Source organism: Bison bison, unplaced genomic scaffold, assembly GCF_000754665.1.
Source record: "Bison bison bison isolate TAMUID 2011002044 unplaced genomic scaffold, Bison_UMD1.0 scf7180017864183, whole genome shotgun sequence".
Classification (NCBI taxonomy): domain Eukaryota; kingdom Metazoa; phylum Chordata; class Mammalia; order Artiodactyla; family Bovidae; genus Bison; species Bison bison.
In genome coordinates, this window is record NW_011494755.1 from 8,968,794 (window position 1) to 8,987,988 (window position 19,195).

Genomic DNA, 19,195 nt, shown 5'->3' on the forward strand with positions numbered 1-19,195 from the left:
TTTTAAATGACTGAAAAAAATTTATATTTCATGACATAAGAAAATTAGTGAAATTCAGCCTTCTGTGTCCATAACTGAAGTTTTACTGGGATGTAGCCGCACCTGTTTGTCCACGTACTGTGTAAGACTGCTTCTGTACCCCAACGGCAGACTTGACTTGCTGCAGCCGAGACCATGTGACCCGAAAAGATGGAAATATGTACTGTCTGGTCCTTTACCAGAAAAGCTTGCCAGCCTCTGATATAAAACATCATCTGGTTACTTTTTTAATCTCGCGTTTCATTCTTTTTTAAACAATTTGAGGTATGGTCAATGTATTTCATTTAATTTGGTATATGACGTGATATTTATTTTTGCACTTGCTGTAAGGATATGACTTAATTGTTTCCTGGTTGGTTAACCAAATTCTTCATCAGCATTTATTGACTAATCTGTTCTTTCCTCACTATTTGAAATTCCATAGTTATTGTATACTAAAAACTCAGATCTGTTCCATCAATTTAGATATTGATGGGATTAATCATTAGGCTACTTTGGCAGAGTATTTTCTACCCAGGATTTCTCTGGGGATGAGAAGCCCTCGCCTTCTGCATTAACACTAAGTGTTCAAGCCAGATGTGCCCGTGCACAGTGGTGGCTGGCCTCGCAGGTTTATTTCTGCCTGCACACCCTGTGATGGCCCTGGCTTGATTCTTCTGGAGCCTGTGGGGGATCATGGCTGGCCACATGGAGCTGTTGGTTAATGGTCTCTGGTCCCTTATGTTGGATCTTCTCTGGAGCTGGCTGGCTCTTAAAACATCCTTTGAGAGGCAAGGTCTCTGGCACTGGTAGATTGGGAATTTACTGGTTTGAAGGAACACACGTGAAGGATTGCTCATGACCAGGCTGTGCTGCAGGTTCCGAGGTGAGCGCGGTGGTGCTGGGTCTCTTGTTGGGTAGGTCCTTGTTCAGAGAGAGCCGTGACCAGGGGCCAGTGCGCGACAGCCATAGCCTCTGCTCTGGTCTCTTGGGGCTGGGCTTCAGTTGTACATTCTGCTTTGTACTGGCAGAGTGACCTTAGGCCCATCCTCAACCTTCCCTGGACCTGTTCTCTTAGTAGGAACATGCATAATCAAGCTCACCTCCCCCCATCCCACCCCTGTATTATTTTGAGTGTTGAGACGTACCAAGTCAAGCTTGCACGGTGCTCAGCAGAGAGTATGAGCTTAAAATATTTGATTTGTTTTTCCTTGACTTAGAGGTGTGCGTGTATGTATGGATTTTTGTCTCCAAGTCTTGTGATCTTTCTCAGTCCCAAGGGTTTGCTTTCGGTTTTGGCATTTTGTTTTGTTTTGAGTCGCTTTATAGCCCAGGCTCCCAGGGCACTCAGCTGGCTCTCTGCCAAAGGTGGGTTCAGGTGACAGCCAGAACCCTCTTGCCAGGTGCTGGAACCAGGCGGTGCTGACAGTCTCACGTGGCCTTAAGTGGATGCTGATGTGAGATTCCCCCCGTGAGTTCCTGAGTGAGTGTGCTGGCTGTGACAGAGAAAAAATGACCTGAGACAGATATGCCGGCAGCAGGTGATGGAAGGTGAGTGGGTGGAGTCTGCTGGATGGAGGCGGCTCCCCATCCCCGGGTCAGAGTGGCAGGTCCCTGGCCACTTGCTGTAAGCCTTGCTGAACTCAGTCACTCTGGCAGGATTTGCCCGCTTGTCCCAGGGATGGGCTTCATGGATTTAACCACAGCACACAGGGCTGTTGACCTTCTGCTTACTCAGTTTTGCTGGAACTTCAGGAATTTCGAATCCTCTGTAATTCACCTATGTTTGAAACATGATCCCTCTAGTGTGGCCAGACTCTGTTTGTTTGTTTGTTTTTTTTCCTGCCAAGGAGACATTCATCAGAGTCTCCCACGCCACCCGACATTATTGTTGGCGACTCTTCTCACCTGTCCTTTCTTCTCTGGCATCTTCCACCTGACTCAGGTACCACCAGGGGTAGGGCAGGGGAGGTGTGCCTGGACAATTACAAGGGCTCCCCAAAGGATCCCTCTCTCGTCTCCTATTTCTTCTCCTCTCTATTTGATCTGTGTTTTTTTTTCTTTCTGAAGTCTTTTTGAAAACCTTACATATGATTGCTACTTTCTTGCCTAAAAGCTTGAAAGTGAAAGTGAAGTCGCTCAGTCGTGTCCGACTCTTTGCGACCCCATGGACTGTATGTAGCCTACCAGGCTTCTCCGTCCATGGGATTCTCCAGGCAAGAATACTGGAGTGGGTTACCATTTCCTTCTCCAAGGGACCTTCCTGACCCAGGGATTGAACTGGGGTCTCTCACATTGGAGGCAGACACTTTAACCTCTGAGCCACAGGGAAGCCCTACAAGCTTAGCTACTGCCTGTAGGGTGCACCACAAATTCTTAAGCCTGGTATTTGAGATCCTTCAGAGTTTGGAGCTCACCGGCCCTCTAGGCCTTCTTTCCAGCCGCTGCCCCTGGCTCAGCCCACGAGGCCAGACCCCAGCCGTGTCCTTTGCCTCTTAGCCTGTGTCTGTCCTGCCGAGGCGGCGCTCCACACTGGGGACGCCTCAGCCCCACCTCAAGTGGCTCTTCGCTGTGTACACGGGCTTTCACAGGCATTCTCTGTATCCTCCATGCTGCCTGGCCACCTGGATGGGTTGGCCTTACCATTTTCCAGCGAGCATTGGTGAATTCAAGTGGTTTTGTTGCTGCCGCAGAGCTGGTAGGAGGGCTGGGGTGGCAGGGTGCCTCTCTGGAGCCGGCCTCGGAGCGCCGTTACTCTTGCTTTCTCTGGACTCCAGCACAGTGCTGTTCCCTTATTCATGTATGTGTCTCACTAGATCATGTTGCTGTTTGTCCTGGGTCCCTGCCACACCCGCACTCCACCCCGAAACTTGATTCCTCAAATTCCCCTGCTTCTAGAATAGTACCTGGCACTCAGTGGGAACTCGATAAATGTTTGTTTGGATGAAGACATGAATGAGTAGATTTTTTTCTTTCCATATCCTGTAATTTGTGGTTTGAGGGAAGATGGTACCCTGGTAATTAGGCTACTTAAAACGCCTGTGTGTAGGAAAACATCTCTTTTGGCTACAGAAGAAATAGAAAGTGGCCATTATTTTGTCCCATTCCCTCTGCCATCTCACAGAGATTCCTTGAAGTAAGATGCTGAAAACATATTTAATTATATCTATTGTAAGAAGGTAATCCTTCAGCTAAATTTTGTCAAACAACAGCTATACCTAAAAGTAGCTTTGAAGAAAGCTAACTCTCCCTTGATCTGTCAGGCCCCACCTCCCCACAACAACCACCTTAACTGAAGAGTAATAATAAGCATCTTTACTGTCGACAGTTGACATCTTTCTCTGTCGTGTGTGAAGTGTAAATGAAAGCATCTTGAGAAATCCTTGTGTCTTGCTCTCTTGTATACTGGCTTCAAGACAAACCTCCTCACCTCCCCACGGGGATGCATACCCTCCAGCCTCTGCTGCACCACCACAGGGAAGCTGCCCGCTTTCTGACTTTGTTTTTATGTGTCATTTTATTTATTTATTTTTGGCTGTGCCTGGCCTTGGTTGCTCTGCAGGCTTCTTCCTAGTTGCGGTGAGCAGGGGCTACTCTCTTAGTTGCCAAGCTCAGGCTTCTCATTGTGGTGGCCTCTCTTGTTTTTGGAGTGTGGGCTTTAGGCACACGGGCTTCAGGAGTTGCGGTGCAGGGTCTTAGGTGCTCCTCCACATGTGGGCTGTTCCTGAATCAGGGATCGAACCTGTGTCCCCTGCATTGGCATGTGGATTTGTAACCACTGGACCACCAAGGAAGTCCCTGACTTTGTTTTATCCTCATAGTTCATAGGCAGATAAGGTCGCAGTATTTTTTTTTTTTCCTGTCATTCATTCCTTGACTTCTTTTATCTGTTTCTGCCCTCTACGTTTGTACCCAGTCTGAAATACTTCCACTCATCCTTATATTAATATTTATAGGGCTCATTTCTGCCTCTGAGCTCAGAACACCCACGTAAGAGGGCCAGACCAACCAGTATGAAGCAGGGGGCCCTTTTCTTGCATGTCCTTTGTTTCTGCCTTTCCACCACTTTCCTTGTCTGGTTACTTAGTTGTGAAACTCTCTTGAGCTGTTTTGGTGTAGAATGCCCTACTCTGGCTTTTTCTTTCACTCCTGGTTGTTTAGGACTGTGATCAGCTGGATGTTGAGTGCCTTCTTATTTTCCAGTAAATCCATTCTCCATGGAAATAAAGAGAGATCCCCCATGTCCCGGTCCAGTTCGAGTCATGTCAGTAGGAGTGTGGGGATTAGATCTGGAGCAACCAGGTAGCCAGGTAGGTCTCAAGCCTGGAAATGCATCTGTACTTTTGGGTAGGAGGTGGGCACGCTTCAGGCTTCTAAAAAGGATGCCATGGGGATTGCATATCTCAGGCTTTGAAGAATTTCTCAGAAAACCATCTCTTTTAGCTCCTCTGTAGTTAGATGCAGATTCCTGAATCAACACAACAGTGTTTAATCCACACGACTAATATTGAGAGAATCCTATTAGGGAAAGAATCCTAATAGATCAACCAACTGTGACATATTTGAGTACAGTCACATATTTCCTTCTGATTTGACAATTGCTCACCTCAGGTTAGTTTTAGGCTTGGATGGAGGTTCAAGGGCATCCCTGCCCCTAAAGGCAGGGTCTGTGTGTCACAGATCGTTGAGCGTGAGAGTATGCAGTTAAGGAGCACAGATCGTTGAGCGTGAGGGTGCTCAGCTAAGGAGCACAGATCATTGAGTGTGACAGTACTCAACTAAGGAGCGATTTGAATTTAGGGAGCTCATGTAAGTTCAGATATACTTCTGCTTCCTTTTTTAATTGAGAGAGACAGTTTAGAAGCAGTAGGGCTTAACTTTATCCCCCATGGGTACCTTTGGGGCTCTGAAAATGCTAGGTTCTCTCCAAAAGAAGATTCAGATTTACAAGGGCACGTGCAAAATCTTGCACATTATTTTTGGCATGGGGTGTCTTTGGACTCTAGAGAAAGAGTTCCGATTATGGAGGAATGGTGAGCCTCAGGTCATTTTTGAGGACAAGACGCTTTTAGTCTTGCTCAATGTTCCAGGCTGTTTTAAGCACAGCTGAATGGTGTAAGCGTGGCCTTAAGAGTAACCACTTCACTTGAATTGGTGGTGGAGTCTTGCCCCGGTCTGTTCCTCACTTAAATGGTTTTTGTCCTTGGAAAGGGATTTGGTCTGAGGTGATGATTAATCAACAAGTGTTTGATCCCCTAGTAGATATTCAACAATATAAGTATATTGTTTTGTCTCAGTCCTTGTTCTGAAAACCAAGATGCTTCCCTTATCTTTCCGTAGGCGTCTGACTCATTACCTCAAATTCTTGAGTGCATTCCACATGTGCAGTGCTGTGTCAGATGGTAACAAAAATCATGTCAGTTAGGACCAGTTTGTGAGGTGAACAAATGGTACAGTTAAGGAGTGTTATGTGAAGGGTGGGAAAGAACTAACACATGTAAGGGATTATGGTGGCACATTACTTGTGTGTTTCCTTGAATCCTTACACCCTCTGTGTCATAGATGGAGAAACTGGGGCTCAGAGAGATTGAGTACCTTACTCCAGGCCTGGTGAGGAGCAAAGCCAGAATTCAAGCCCAGTGATTTGGACTCTAAGCCCAGGTCTTCTTCCTGCCTTGCCTCTTCTGTTGAAAGACCAGAGGTAGATGGAGTGCGCCGTCTATGGGGTCGCACAGAGTCGGACACGACTGAAGTGACTTAGCAGTAGCAGCAGCAGCAGCAGCAGGGTTGGGAGAGTATAGAAATGAGACCCTTAGACTGAATATCCCCAGTAGGTTTTTTTTTTAATTTTATCTGACTGCACTGGATCTTAGTTGCAGCTCGTGGGATCCAGTTCTCCTGACTAGGGAGCCATCCCAGGCCCAAGCTTGGTGTCGTAGTCTCTGGACCTGGAGGGAAGTGCCCCCAGTAGGTCTTTATGAAACGTTGTTTCTCCTCTGTTGATTGCCACCCGTCGTGTAACTTTTTCTCAGTTGGTCTTGTGGAGCTCCCTATGTGCTCCTGTGCCTCACTCTCATTCTTGTGTGGGGTGTCTGGGTTGTGTGGTGTACCACAGCACTAGGTGAGAGAGCAAAGACCTGACGTCCTCACAGTACTGCCTACGTGACCGCTGACGTGCAACTTCTGAGTCTTTCTTATAAGTGACACAAACAACTTGGATGATCTGAGGGGTTCTCCGCCCCTGCATGATTTTGATGTAGAAACGTCAGGGAGGAATGCCTTTACTGCTGAGCTTTCAGTTGGCAGAATGCATCAAGGTGGAAAGGAAAGAGGTTTTCAAAGAGGTTTTTAGAGTCATGTTCTCTTTGTTGGGTACTTTGGCTGAGGTTTAATTCATGTGTTCAGAAAGCTGTCTGCTTGGCCTTTTCATTCCTCTACATCATGCATGTACTTGACCAGCAACAGAGTTACAACCTTTGTGATGTGGGTCCTAGGTATCATTCAGTTAGGGACAAGCTTGCAGAAATACCTCTCCTCCTTCAGCCTGGAATGTGCAGACCAAGCTCTCCCACTATCTTGTTTTCCTGTTCAGCAGATTTTCTTGTTATTCTCGAGTTGCCCCAGCAGCCTTTGCGTGCCTCCCTCATTTTGCATGGACCTCCATTGTATCCCATATTCTTTTGCGTCATAGGTAGAGGTTTTTGTGGCCATGTGCCCAGCCAGATTGAGTCATCTAAACACAGGTGTCACATCCTCGTAGCTCCCTGTCAGCACTTTGACCAACGTGTGTTAGCTGTTTCACTATGTGGTTGAACAGTATATATTCTCTTTAGAAGGATGGAAAGAGATCATGTTTAAATTCATCTGAGGGTAGGAGAAAAACCTTTCCTCCCAAGAATCGCAGGAATGTCTGAAGAGTCTTAGAAAAAGCTGGTAGTAGACATTGGAAGCTGAGCTGGAGAATGTGGACGTGGGCTCTTGCTCTTCATTTGTAATCTTGTCGGAGGTCGTCTTTTGGGTCAGGCCAATAGAGGATTTTACTTGAAGGAAGTTTTTCTAATAGAAAAGCTGGGGAAACAGTTTCATTTGAGATGACTTTATTAACCTACAAATAATTAAAAGTGATCTCTTAACCCATGTCTAAAGAAGAGTCTTTCCCTTATAAGTAATGCTTCAGAATCCAAAGTGGGAAAATGTAAGTCTGCTCAGGGAAGATGCTAACCTAGAAATCACAGACTGCTGGGCTGTGGGAACTTGGGGATGCTTGTGCAAGCAACCTTGGAGGTCTGGGAGAATATTGGAGATGAGGCTGTAGGGCAGGGGTGGAAAGGAAGGAAGACCGAACTTCTGCTGATGAGCAAGTAAGAGTTCTAGGACTTAGGTCACATGGTTAAGATGAATTTTATGTAACTCTGCAGGAAAAAAAAAACAACAACTGTACCTCTTAAAATTCCATGTCCTTTATACACTATTTCCTACCCAGATTTAAAAAAAAAAAAATTACACAGACATTTTTGGGACTTCCTGGTGGTCCAGTGATTAAGATTCTGAACTCCCAATGCAGGGCGGGGGTTGATCTCTGGTCGGGTAACTAAGGTCCATCGTGCTGCATAGCTCAGCCACGAAATAAATTGCATAGACATTTTTATAATTATATGTATTAGCCTTGCTGTGGTAGTGAACAGCTCCCAAAATACAGAGGTTTGCAGCAAGCATTCATTTCTAGGTCAAGTTATGTGTTGGTGGCTATGAGTCCGTTGCTATGGCTCTTTTCCACAAGTCTCCGTTCTGAAAGCTCAGCCTGTTTGGCACATGCTCGTTGCAGAGGAGGGAAGAGACCATGAGAGCTGATGGAAACATGCCGTGGCTCCTAACGTGTCTGCTCCCATCTGGCGTAGGTCTCATTTGCTCATGCGCCATTGGCCGAAACAGGTTACTTAGGGAGTGGGGATGAGCCTTCCTGGGGGCAGTCACTGGCACTAGTGAGGGTATATAATCCTCTTAAAGGTACGGAGGGAATAGCTGTGGACAATAATACAGTCTACCATACGGTTTGGTTTCTGTCCTCTCCTTTGGTCGCTGAACCATGTAGTAAATGCCTTACCTCGGTTTAAAGTGCTTTAAATGCATTTTCTCCCTATTATGGGTATCACAATTTTAGATTAATTTTTGACGAAACCAGCCTTGTGCCAGAAAGTGATGTGGTAGAGCAGCACGTGTCTGGCTTGAATGGTTGCAGTGCATGGAGCCCTGCCATGCATTGTTGCTTCAGCTCAAGTCTCCGGAGCGATATGAATAAAGGGGTGATATTAGGCATCAAAGTCTTGTTTCTGAATTTAATACACATGCCTTCAGGGTTTCATATTGCTTCATTCTTTAAAACTATATTACTGAGATCTAATTCACATGCTCTAAAATTCATCATTTTAAACTATACAATTGAGTGGTTTTTAGTGTACTCACAGCACTGTGCAACCATCATTAATGTTGAATTCTAGATTATTTTGTCACCCAAAAAAGAAACCTCATATTTATTGTGTTCACTCCCATTTCCTCTTGCCTCCAGCCCCTGGCAACCAAAAGTCTGCTTTCTGTCTGTCTAATTTGCCTGTCTGGCTTCTTCATGTAAATGGAATTATACATGTGGCCTTTCGTGTCTGGCTTCTTTCACTTAGAGCAGTGTTTTCAAGATTCAGAGCTGATGTTTTCTGATATATACTCTTTAACATATTTCGGGATCTTTTTTTTCTTAGAGATTTTAATGGAATGAGTGATATTTACCAGTGAATGATGCCAACAAAAACATTTTGGCAGATGTGGACATTATTATATTTGACAATGATCAGTTAATGTAATACATAGCATTATAACTTTCTTAATGTTAAATAATTTTTGATTTCCTGGAGAATGTTTGACTCGACCCTGATATATTATTTTTCTTTCTTTCTTTTAAAAACCAATTCTTTTAATGTATCATTTGCTGTTACTTTATTGACAAAGTTTACACTTAATCTAATTTCCTTTTTTTGTCCTACTATTTTGATATCAGATATTCTCTGAGGGCTCAGACAGTAAAGAATGTGTCTGCAATTCAGGAGACCCTGTTCAATCCCTGGGTTGGGAAGATCCCTGGAGAAGGGAATGGCTACCCACTCCAGTGTTCTTGCCTGGACAATCCCATGGATAAAGGAGCCTGGTGGGCTACTGTCCATGGTGTTGCAGAGTTGGACTTGACTAAGCGACTAACACTTTCAGTTTTTCATAGGTAACTCCTGTAATAAAATGATTCGAAACCTTCCTCATTTTTTGAAGTGTTTTGGAGTGTTTGAACAAAACAGAGCTTTTTTCCTTGAGGCTCATTAGAGCTCAGCTGTAAAGCCATTGGGACTTAGCTCACCTTTCAGTAAAAGTTCTCTGACCATAGTTCTGAGGTTATTTATTTGTTTAGATTTTCTGCCTCAATTAATTTCTCCTTGGCCATACATTTTCCTGCAAAGTCATTCAAATTTATAGAGACTTACAGATTTATTAACATAGCTATTCATAGCACACCCTTGTAATTTATAATCACACATAGAGGTAAGATTTAAACCATTGTTGCCTGCTCATTTTCCCCTCACTCTTTCTGTATTGATCAGGCTTCCTAAGTTTTAGTTTATGTAATTCATCTTTTAGAAGAATTAAATTTTTGTTTCATTTATAACTTACAAAATTAAAAAACAAAAACAAAAAAAACACCACCATTTTTTGGCCAGGCAGCATGTAGGGCCTTAGTTCCCCGACCTGGGATTGAACCTGTGCCCTCTGCCTTGGAAGCTCAGACCTCCAGGGAGGTCCCCTGTTTGTTTTCAACTTATGCTTTAATTTTTTTATTCCCTCTTCTACTTTCTGTTGACTTTTCTTTTTAAATGAGAGTACAGAGTAAATGTGGACTAAAGTGTACTGTTTGATGGGATAAATCTTTTTCAAATGTATACATTTATCTGCTCTTAAGGACTATTGCTTTCCTCATGTTTCAGCTTTCTTGGGCCTGAATGATGAGTGAATATAGGCTGGATAAACTTTTCGGTTTTCTTGGGTCTAATGAGGTAATACAGGCCCGCTAGTTGCCTCTCACCAGAACAGGTGAGTAATCAGATACCCTGTTTGCACTTAAAGTAACATTTGTCTTCTTGGACTGTAGGTTAAGTTGAGTGACCAGTTGACAGGTCAGTTGAGTGGTCTGTCTGTGGGAAAAAGCTCTAGAAGAAAGCAAGCCAGGTCAGGGACAGTCAGTTAGGAAGACTTGGCTTGGTTCCTCTGTTGTTTGGGTCCAGTATAGCCTGGCCTCCTCCTCGTTTTAGGTGCTCGCCTCATCTCGTAGCGTCCAGCGTTTTCAGAGTGTGCGATCTTGCCTCCTCTGTGTGTGGTGGACCCACCCAGGGCAGCTGACTTCATGAAGGTGTAAGCAGGCACCTTCTTGTTCCTCTGACCATTCTCCTGTTCAGGGTGCCTTGAGAGGCTTTGGCAGGCTCTTCTGAAACTAGATCATCGTGGTGCCCACATTTCTCTAACGGTATCAAAAAGAGAAACTGCAGTGTTTTAGCTTGACTTGTTTTCATTACATCCATGTTGGCTCCTAATGCATACTACTTTCTTTCCTAAACCCTGGGTTTAATATAGCAATAGAATTTTACTGGTGACTTCTGTTAGTGTAATAACCTGTCTTGCGGTTGGCTGACCATGATGTTGGATCTTTTAACTGAAATTCTTTGAAAAAGAGGAGTTTCCAGAGTGGCCTAATTATGTATTTCTCTTCCTAAGTAAAAAGGGGCAGCCGGGAGAAGAAATTCTCTTATAACTGAAAGTGCATAGTAAGAATCGATCATTTGGAGCAATGAGAAGTTTTTATTTATTTGTCAAGTCTGCAGTTGTAACTCTCACAAGGGCTACTGTAGGTAGATCTGTTGTTACAGTGAAATATTAACAAAGATGTGGTTAAGGCAGGGACTGTGACTCTAGGTGTAATTTTAATTTTAATTTAGCAGCATTTATTGTCTACTGTGAACCCAGCCCCATAGTCTGTAAGGGTATGCACGAATATGTGCAGACGAGTTGACTTTTTTGTGTGTGTGTATTTTAATAGTGATGTAGAGCCTACCACGTTCCAGGTACTGTTCCAGTTGCTCCATATGTTAACTCAGTCTCATTATGCCTATTTTATAAGTGAGGAAATCGGGGCATAGAGAGATTAGGAATTTTCTGAAGTCATAATGATAGTGATAGTGAAGTCGCTCAGTCGTGTCCGACTCTGCGACCCCATGGACAGTAGCCAACCAAGCTCCTCCGTCCATGGGATTTTCCAGGCAAGAATACTGGAGTGGGTAGCCATTTCCTTCTCCAGGGGATCTTCCCAACTCAGGGATCGAACCCGGGTCTCCCGCATTGTAGGCAGGCGCTTTACCATCTGAGCCACCAGGGAAGTGGAACCGGGGTTCAAAACTAGGCAGTCTGGCTAGGTTGGCCTGTTTCATTCTCATTCAACTGGCATTTATTGAGTACGTTATATTGGGAAGAGATTGAGTTGGATCATTTCCAAACTCATTCATTCATCAAATACTTACTGAGTACCTACTATGTGTCAGAGAACAGAGGAGTGGACAAGACAATGTCTCTGCTCCTGTGGAACTTATGGACTGGTGGGGAGTCAGACAGATGATCAATTAATATACAGTACGTTTTCAGAGAGAGGTGAGTCCTGCGATGAAAATAAAGCCAGGGAAGGGACTCGAAAATGCTGGAGGGGTGCAGGGCTGTTTTTAGATTTTTGTGGGCTGAGAATGCCTCTCCGAGTGGGTGTCATTCGAGCAAAAACCAGTTTGAGGAGAAAAGCCAGCCCAGTGGCAACAGGAGCAGGGAGAGCCATGTCCAGGCAGAGTGAGCTACAAGCATGAAGGCCCTGAGGTCAGGATAAGCCAAGGCCAGAGTGTGGAGAGCAGGATGAGCTGGGGGGAAGGGGAGGATGTCTGGGAGGAGGTCAGAGACAGTGGTAAGATCATGCTGGCCCTGGTGGGTTATGGGAGGGAATCTGGATTTTATTCTGAACGTGAGTGGATGGAAGTCTTGGAGAGTTTTGAGCCAGTGTGTGTATGTGTGTGTGTGACATGTTTTGAATGACATTTTTCAGAGCACATTCTGGCTGCAGTAAGGAGGACTGACCATAAGATAGCAGCAAGGAAATAGGAGGCTTTTGCGTTGAGCCAAGGGGCTGTCTCACTTCTCCCGTCCTGTAATTTACGCTAGTTGCGAAGGCACGGCTCTCCCACAGTACCTGCTCAGGTCTCAGTGAAGCAGACACGCTGCCGGAGGACTCCAGGGGCAGAGGAATCAGGTCACTGTGTCCACCTGACCCCCTGCCCTTCCTCGGAAGATTTTCATATATTCTCTTTACATTTGTTCCTCCTGGGGACAGTATCTTGAGAGGGGTTATCTGGGGAATAATGTATTCAGACCCTAAGGGAAAATGCTTGCATTCCTGGATTTGTTTTAAAAACAGATGCTTCATGTTTACCCAAAAGGATTTATGGCCTGAAAATGGAGACAGGGGACAGTGTTGGGTTGGGAAACACAGAAGGGATTCAGCTCAATCACACCCTTGACCCCAGAAGCCTGGGCTCAACTCAGCAGAGTGATGACTGGCTTCCATACGTTTGAACACAGTCCTCAACTTTTCGAGTCTGCTTCCTTATTGGTAGAGATAGTGTTTGCTTGCTAACCTCACAAGGCTGACGCAGGGGGCAGTGAAATAAGAATGTGGAAGCCCTATGCACAGATGTGCTGTGGAACTCGAGGACCGTAGCTTCCCTTTTTAGAAAATTCCAGGCATATCGCTCATTGGCTGTGCATATATGCTCAAATAACACCCCAGGGAACACGGTGTAGGATAGGCACGGGTGTTTTTCCTGGTCGTGTAGTTCCAAAGGAGAGAATCTGCTATGTGACAGGGTCTGGTTGACGTGCTCTTGTCCTCCCCAAACCCCACTGACTTGAGAACTGAAGTTCCCACTCTCCATCCAAGACTTTTTAGACCTTCTTGTGGGCTCTTCCTGGAGGGTTTTTGACTCAGGTCCCCAGAACAAAGGTTAGGGGAGCTGGCTGGAGTCATGGGGGGACCTGCAAACAAACAGATAATCACGCACACACGCAAACAAGGCACAGTTACAGAGGCTGCACAGTGCTTGTGGGAAAGCTACATATGTAAATAAATGATTAAAACTATGAAAGTTGCTTCCATGGATGTATCTTTAAGGTATTGAGAAGGGAGTGGCTGTTCTGCCTGGGCATGGATCTAGGAAGAATTCCAAGAGGGGGTCATTTGGGCAGATTCCTGTGAGATCCTTGGAGCCCCCTGCATAGAAAGAGGGGTGTGTATATGCCGTGCAAGCCATGATGAGGAATATGAAATAGCATAGTGAGTTCCAGGATCAGTTCAGGCCAGATTGTGGAACATTGCTGTCTGAGCTGATGTTGGCTTATCTGACTGAAGGTTTTGAATTCTTTTATTCTTTTGTGCAATGTTTAGCCGTAGGTGATGAAGCTTTTCTGAGGCCCAGTGAGCTAGAGTTGATTAAAAAAAAAAAAAAAAAATCAGAGGGGAGCCCCTCAATGCCTAGTTGAGTGTCTTGCCTGAGGTCAGCGTTTAAATATTTACAGAAGAGATAAAGATGTGATGGTTGTCTCAGAGCTCCAGACATGTCCTCTCCTGGATCCCTAGACCCTGTGTTAGGGACACTGCATGCCCCGTGGCATCAGTGTGCTGAGGAAGCAGTTTGCAGGATACTGCTGCATCAAGGTTCTGTGGTCCACACAAGAGCAGCTGCTGAGGGGCTTGCCTTCCCAGCTAACAAGCCCCTTGGCTGGGAAGTGGAGGGGTGGGGTCCATTCCCATTGAGTATCTTCTGTGAAATGCTACCCTTTCAGAAATTACAAAAGTATTTTTGATGGCATATGTTAAGAATGTGATTAAATTATCTGTGGTCAGGGAGACAAAGGAAGGTGCTTTTTTAATTTACTTTCCGTCACCCATGGAGTTGGGTAACATTGCCCTTGACCCCAGGCCGTGCTTCCCTCTGCCTTGTTCCAGACCCTGTTCCCAGACGTGCCATGTTCAGCTGGAGCTCGTGGATACGATGGCTTGGTTGACTTTTCATTTCCTGTATGTTCTTTTCTCTGGGGGCTAAGTCATATCCAGCCTGCACACAAGGAGACCTCATTCAGGGGAAGCACCTCCCCACGCGCAGCCTGTGATCCGACTGCCCCACAGGCCAGGAATGCAGACAGCATTCCTGACCAGGCCCTTTGCTTAGTATCATGTCATTTCTTGCCATATTCCTTAGTCTTTGCCTTCTAATTATTCCAAGGTGACATTCACATCTGCTAGGACAGGGTTTTGTTCTCTTGTCAAATCTTAAAACCAGAAAAGCAGCAGTAGCATAAGGTAACTGGAAGAAAAGCAGAAAAGGTAACTGGAAGGCTACATATTTTTTGATATTAAAGGGACATAATTGATTCAAGTGGCTTCCTGCTGAGACCTAAGAAGAAAGAAGTCCCTAAGTTTTTAACCTTTCCTTCCCTTTCTTTTCTGGTATTTGCTCTCCCCACCTCCTTTAAGCTTTTCTATTGTGGAAAATTTTAAACAAATATGGAAGAGGAGAGAATTTTTAATGAATCTGCAAGTACCAGCTTCAATAATGATCAACTTTGGTGCATCTTGACTCTTTGTGACCCCATGGACTGTTGTCTACCAGACTCCTCTGACTGTGGAATTCTCCAGGCAAGAAAGAATTCTGGAGTGGATAGCTATTCCCTTCTCCAGGGGATCTTCCTGATTCAGGGACTGAACCCGGGTCTCCTGCTTTGCAGTTTGTTTACTGTCTGAGCCACCAGGGAAGCCCATTACCCACCTGCTGCTGCTGCTGCTAAGTCACTTCAGTCGTGTCCGACTCTGTGGGATCCCACAGACGGCAGCCCACTAGGCTCCTCTGTCCCTGGGATTCTCCAGGCAAGAACACTGGAGTGGGTTGCCATTTCCTTCTCCAATGCATGAAAGTGAAAAGTGAAATTGAAGTCGCTCAGTCGTGTCTGACTCCTAGCGACCCCATGGACTGCAGCCCACCAGGCTCCTCTGTCCATGGGATTTTCCAGGCAAGAGTACTGGAGTGGGTTGCCATTGCCTTCTCCGATTACCCACCTATCTGTCCTTAATTATTTTAAAACAAATGTTAATACCACACATTCTATCATTTAATCTATGAATACCATAGTTACATGTTACTAAAAGATGAAGACTTTGTAAAATCATCATACTTTCATTACCACACCTAATAATTCCTTCATGTCATCAAATAATTATTTGATATTAAAGTTTTCCTGAGTATCCAAAAATGTTTTAATCCTATGTTTTAATCAGGACCCATTGCAATTGTTGATAGATCTCTTGAATTTCTTTACATCTATTGGTGTTCTTTCTATCTCTTTCTCTTTTTTCTCCTTGCAGTTTATTTATTGAAAAAACTGGATCTTTAGTTCTCTTTAGTGTCACAGAGTGTAGACTCTGCTTATCTTGTCCTTATAGATTGTTTTAACATGCTCCTCGCTCCTCTGTGTTTCCTGTAAATTGATGTGGTGCTTTGTTCAGGATATAGATTCAGTTTTCTGGGAAGCATGCTTACTAGGTAATGGTGTGACTTATTCCAGATATGTAATGTTTAATTATCTCTTTGTGATGGTTGGTTGAGTTTTCAAATGTGTTAGGTATTTAAGAGGGTTCTGGCCCTTTAATGTACACCTGGGCCCAAGCGGTGGTCTTGAGAAAGTGGGGAAATGAGAGACTGTGGCGTGCTCAGAAGTTCCTTCTCTGTCCAAGTCTGATGATGCAGGTGGCTCTTAGGTTCTCCGTCCCTGAACTGTTGGTTCCTGCAGCGCTGGGAGATGAATCAACAGGATTTGGTGGAGAGTGCTGCCTGTTGTGTGTTTCTTGTGGTCATAAAAGACTCTGTTCACTTAAGAAATGTTAAGAAAGGAGAGGATCAGATTCTCCGAAAGTTTTTTTTTGTATTTAAAGGTGTTTCTCGGTTTGGCCCCACCAGCCGCTTTCACTGGTGTTCTCGAGTGTCTCAGCTCACGTGTAAGGTGATTCTTTTCTTCCCTCAGGATCTCATTTTGCCCAATGGTGGTACTCCAGCAGGCACGGCGAGTCCAGCTTCTTCATCTTCCCTTCTCAACAGACTTCAGCTTGATGATGACATGGATGGTGAGACCAGAGACCTCTTTGTCACGGTTGACGACCCCAAGAAGCATGTCTGTACGATGGAGACCTACATCACGTACAGGATCACCACCAAAGTAGGTCCCTGTGTCCTCGTCCGCCTGTGTGCACTGCTTGGAGAAGCCGTCCTGCCGCCGTGATCCCTGCCTTTTCCTTTTCCCTCGTCCGCACAACTCTGTTCACCTTTATCACAGCTATGGGTACAGCTTTTTCAGAGAGTGGATATATTCAGATTTAAAAGGGTTATATGCAAGTTTTTTCTTTTATCTTAAAATGAAGGAGAAATTGTGACTCCAGTCTTTCAAATTTAGTCATAAAAAGTAAGACACTTACTTTCTATGGGGATAGTGTTTAACATGTTAATATCTCATTACTTTCTCTCTCTCTCTCTTTTTTTTTTTTTGGCTGCACTGTGTAACATGTGGGATCTTAGTTCCCCAAACAGGGATTGAACCTGAGCCTCCTAGACTGCCACGGAAGTCCCAGAATCTCTTTACTCTTGAAATTTATGAGTCCTTGTATCAGCCTGAAGTTCTGTGATGAGACCATGATTTTAATCTGGTGTCATTAGACTTGATGTCAAAAAAGGATGGGAACTAATATCTATTGACCTTCTGCCATGTGCCACTGTTTAACTGCCTGGTCTTTTCTGCACTGGTTGACATTTGAAAGTTCGTGCGGGTGTACATGCACATGTGCTGACATGGTTTCCCCCATCTCTTTTGCCACTGGGTAATATTCCGCAGCATCGCCAGGTGCTTCAGTGTGTATTATGTCCTCGGAGGTCCTAGGTTGATACATGTATTCCCATGAGTCATTTCTAGCTACTCATTTTTTTTCCCCTTGTTGTTGTTCAGTCGCTAAGTCGTGTCTGACTCTTTGCGACCCCATGGACTGTAGCCAGCCAGGCTCCTCTGTCCATGGGGTTTCCCAGGCAAGAATACTGGAGTGGGTTGCCATTTCCTTCTCCAGGGAATCTTCCTGACCCAGGGATCGAACCTGCATTTCCTACATTGCAGGTGTGTTCTTTACCACTGAGCCACCAGGGAAGCCTTGGAAAAACCAGAACTTTGACTATATGTACCTTTGTTGGCATTTTTCACCCTGGGGTCAACTTATTTTTTAGCCTGTAGTCAGTGAAATGCAAAACCTGGTTTTCTTGCATTTGTGCTCTAAACAGCTGAATGACAAGGTGACCACCTTGCTGGCACAGCAGCGCTCGCCTGTCTTGACGCGTCCCCGCCCCTTCTGTCCTCCGCCTGCACTGTGCCTCCCTGTCATCAGGCTCTCAGGCTGACGCGGTGCTGTAGCTCACCACGCTCTCCTCTGCCTCCTCTCTGCCCTCCCTTGGCCCCTTTCTCTGTGGTGCTCTTACTTCTGCCTCTTTTCCTGGGGTTATTTTATTTTCTCTTAAGTCAGGATTATCTCAGAATGATCTCTTCCAAGTTCCAATCCCACATTTTCCCTTGGCTTCAAGGACAACACCTCAAGGCTGAACTTGTTGCAAGGTTTGGTTTTTACTTCTTACTGTGAATTCCACTTCTGACCTCAAATCAGAGTCCTTTTCTTCTCCTGTGTCAAATAGTGACACCAGGTTTAATACCTTGGTGATTCATCTGGAGCCTTCTTTCTGAGTGTTATATAAAAAGGATACTTAGGGATATGTGAAAAGGAGAAAAGGATGGATGTATCCATCTGAATGCAGAGTTCCAAAGAATAGCAAAGAGAGATAAGATAGCCTTCCTCAGTGATCAATGCAAAGAAATAGAAGAAAACAATAGAATGGGAAAAATTAGAGATCCCTTCAAGAAAATTAGAGATACCAAGGGAACATTTCATGCAGAAGATAGGCACAATAAAGGACAGAAACAGCATTGTCCTAACAGCAGAAGATATTAAGAAGAGGTGGCAAGAATACACAGAAAAACGGTACAAAAAAGATCTTCACAACCCAGATAATCACGATGGTGTGATCACTCACCTAGAGCTGGACATCCTGGAATGTGAAGTCAAGTGGGCCTTAGGAAGCATCACTACGAACAAAGCTAGTGAAGGTGATGGAATTCCAGTTGAGCTATTTCAAATCCTAAAAGATGATGCTGTGAAAGTGCTGCACTCAATATGCCAGCAAATTTAGAAAACTCAGCAGTGGCCACAGGACTAGAAAAGTTCAGTTTTCATTCCAATCCCAAAGAAAGGCAATGCCAAAGAATGCTCAAACTACTGCACAATTGCACTCATCTCACATGCTGGCAAAAAAGAAAGAAAGAGGGAAGGAAGGGAAAGAAGGGAAGGAAGGGAAGAAAGAAAGAAAGAAAGTGAAGTCACTCAGTTGTGTCCAACGTTTTGCAACCTCATGGACTGTAGCATACCAGGCTCCTCTGTCCATGAGATTTTCCAGGCAAGAGTATTGGAGTGGGTTGCCATTTCCTTCTCCAGGGGAACTTCCCAACCTAGGGATCGAACCCAGGTCTCCTGCATTGCAGGCAGATGCATTACTGTCTGAGCCACCAGGGAAGCCCACATGCTGTTAAAGTAATGCTCAAAATTCTCCAAGATAGGCTTCAACAGTACGTGAACTGAGAACTTGCAGATGTTCAAGCTGGATTTAGAAAAGGCAGAGGAACCAGAGATCAAATTGCCAACATCCCTTGGGTCATAGAAAAAGCAGGAGAATTCAAAAACAAATTTACTTCTGCTTCATTGACTATGCCGTTGACTTTGTAGATCACAACAAACTGGAAAATTCTTAAAGAGATGGAAAACCAGACCACCATACCTGCCTTCTGAGAAACCTGTATGTATGTCAAGTAGCAGCAGTTAGAACTGGACATGGAACAACGGACTGGTTCCAAATTGGGAAAGGAGTAT

General features: G+C 44.8%; 1 protein-coding gene across 3 annotated transcripts in view; it reads left to right on the top strand.

Moving 5' to 3' along the window:
- The first annotated feature begins 753 nt into the window (after positions 1-753).
- Positions 754-19,195, top strand: part of SNX30 (sorting nexin family member 30) — a 72,335-nt gene continuing 53,893 nt past the window's right edge. The window contains exons 1-2 of one of the 3 annotated variants that reach the window (XM_010843592.1): positions 754-1,963; positions 16,210-16,401. In XM_010843592.1, coding sequence (XP_010841894.1) covers positions 1,592-1,963; positions 16,210-16,401 — 564 coding nt within the window. In that variant the 5' untranslated portion in view covers positions 754-1,591. Of the gene's footprint in view, positions 1,964-15,563; positions 16,402-19,195 lie in introns of those variants that run through there. The other 2 variants (XM_010843594.1, XM_010843593.1) reach the window with 2 other exon arrangements.